Raw genomic sequence first — 1,413 nt, forward strand, 5'->3', positions numbered from 1 at the left:
ATGGGAAAGGATAACGATGGACTTTATTTCTGGACCTTCACGTACTCAAAGGAATCATGATGCGATTTGGGTCATTGTAGATAGACCAACTAAGAGTGCTCATTTCTTGGAAATCATAATGGACTACTCACTGGAACATTTGGCATAATTATACATTAATGATTAATGTGAGACTGCATGGAATCCCTGTTTCTATTGTGTCTGACAGAGATCCGAGGTTTACATCCAGATTTTGGTCTAGCTTGCAAAAAGCTTTGGGTTCCAGGTTGAATTTTAGTACTACTTTCCATCCACAAAGAGATGGCCAGTCTGAGAGGGTAATACAAATCTTGGAGTATATGCTTTGAGCCTGCATTATTGAGTTTGAGGGTAGTTGAGACTAACACTTAGACCTGATAGAATTTGCTTACAATAATAGCTACCAATGAAGTATAGGCATGCCTCATTATGAAGCTTTATATGGGAGAAAATGTATAACACCTCTTTGTTGGAACGAGGTTGGTGAAAGAAAATTGGTCGGTCTTGAGATTGTGCAACAAACTGAAGATAAGGTAAAAATCATCAAGGATCACTTAAAAATTGCTTCAGATAGACAAAAGTCTTATGCTGATCTTAAGAGGCGTGATATTAAGTATCAAGCGGGTGATAAGGTATTCTTAAAGGTTTCTCCATGGAAGAAGTATATGAGATTTGGCCAAAAAGGTAAACTTAGTCCTCCATTTATTGGACCCTATGAAGTGCGTGAGAGAGTTGGCCCAGTTGCTTATAAACTAGCTCTTCCACCAGAGTTAAACAAGATCCACAACTTTTTCCATGTTTATATGCGTAGAAGATACTGCTCAGATCCATCTCATATTCTTCCTATTGAATCTATTGAGGTCAATCCTTATTAGACATATGGAGAAGAACCAATCCAAATCTTAGCGCGTGAGATAAAAGAGATTAGAAATAAGAGAATCCTCTTAGTGAATGTTCTTTGGAGAAATCATTCTGGCAAGGAAGCTACTTGGGAGCGAGAAGAGGATATGCGAGTTCAATATCCACACTTGTTTCGGGACTAGTATAAGGTAAATTTCGGGATGAAATATTTTTTAAGGAGGAGGGAGTTGTAACACCCCAAAGTTTTAACTGATATTTGCATTCTCGATTGAGCATATTTATAATGAAGATAGATTTTACGTCGTACTTCCTAAACGTGAATTTGACAATATATAAAAATTTCTTACTTTAGGCTGTGTTAATATGGATATTGCTATGTGTAATACTTATTATTATTTTGATGAATTGATATTAAATACATTAGATATTTAAGGTTTTGGGCTACCACCCTTTTTGTATTTATCCAAATAAGAAAGGTTGGCCAACCACCTTTTGTTCATCCTCGTCTATCCTTAAAGACCTCCTCTCATAGTT

The 1,413-nt window shown here is 36.4% G+C and overlaps 1 protein-coding gene across 1 annotated transcript; it reads left to right on the forward strand.

Moving 5' to 3' along the window:
* Nucleotides 1-437: 437 nt before the first annotated feature.
* LOC142180063 (uncharacterized) lies at nucleotides 438-893 on the forward strand. Its single transcript, XM_075250983.1, has one exon. The coding sequence runs from the start codon at nucleotides 438-440 to the stop codon at nucleotides 891-893; it is 456 nt and encodes a 151-aa protein (XP_075107084.1).
* The last annotated feature ends 520 nt before the right edge of the window (nucleotides 894-1,413 follow it).

Source organism: Nicotiana tabacum, chromosome 4 (assembly GCF_000715075.1).
Source record: "Nicotiana tabacum cultivar K326 chromosome 4, ASM71507v2, whole genome shotgun sequence".
NCBI lineage: Eukaryota > Viridiplantae > Streptophyta > Magnoliopsida > Solanales > Solanaceae > Nicotiana > Nicotiana tabacum.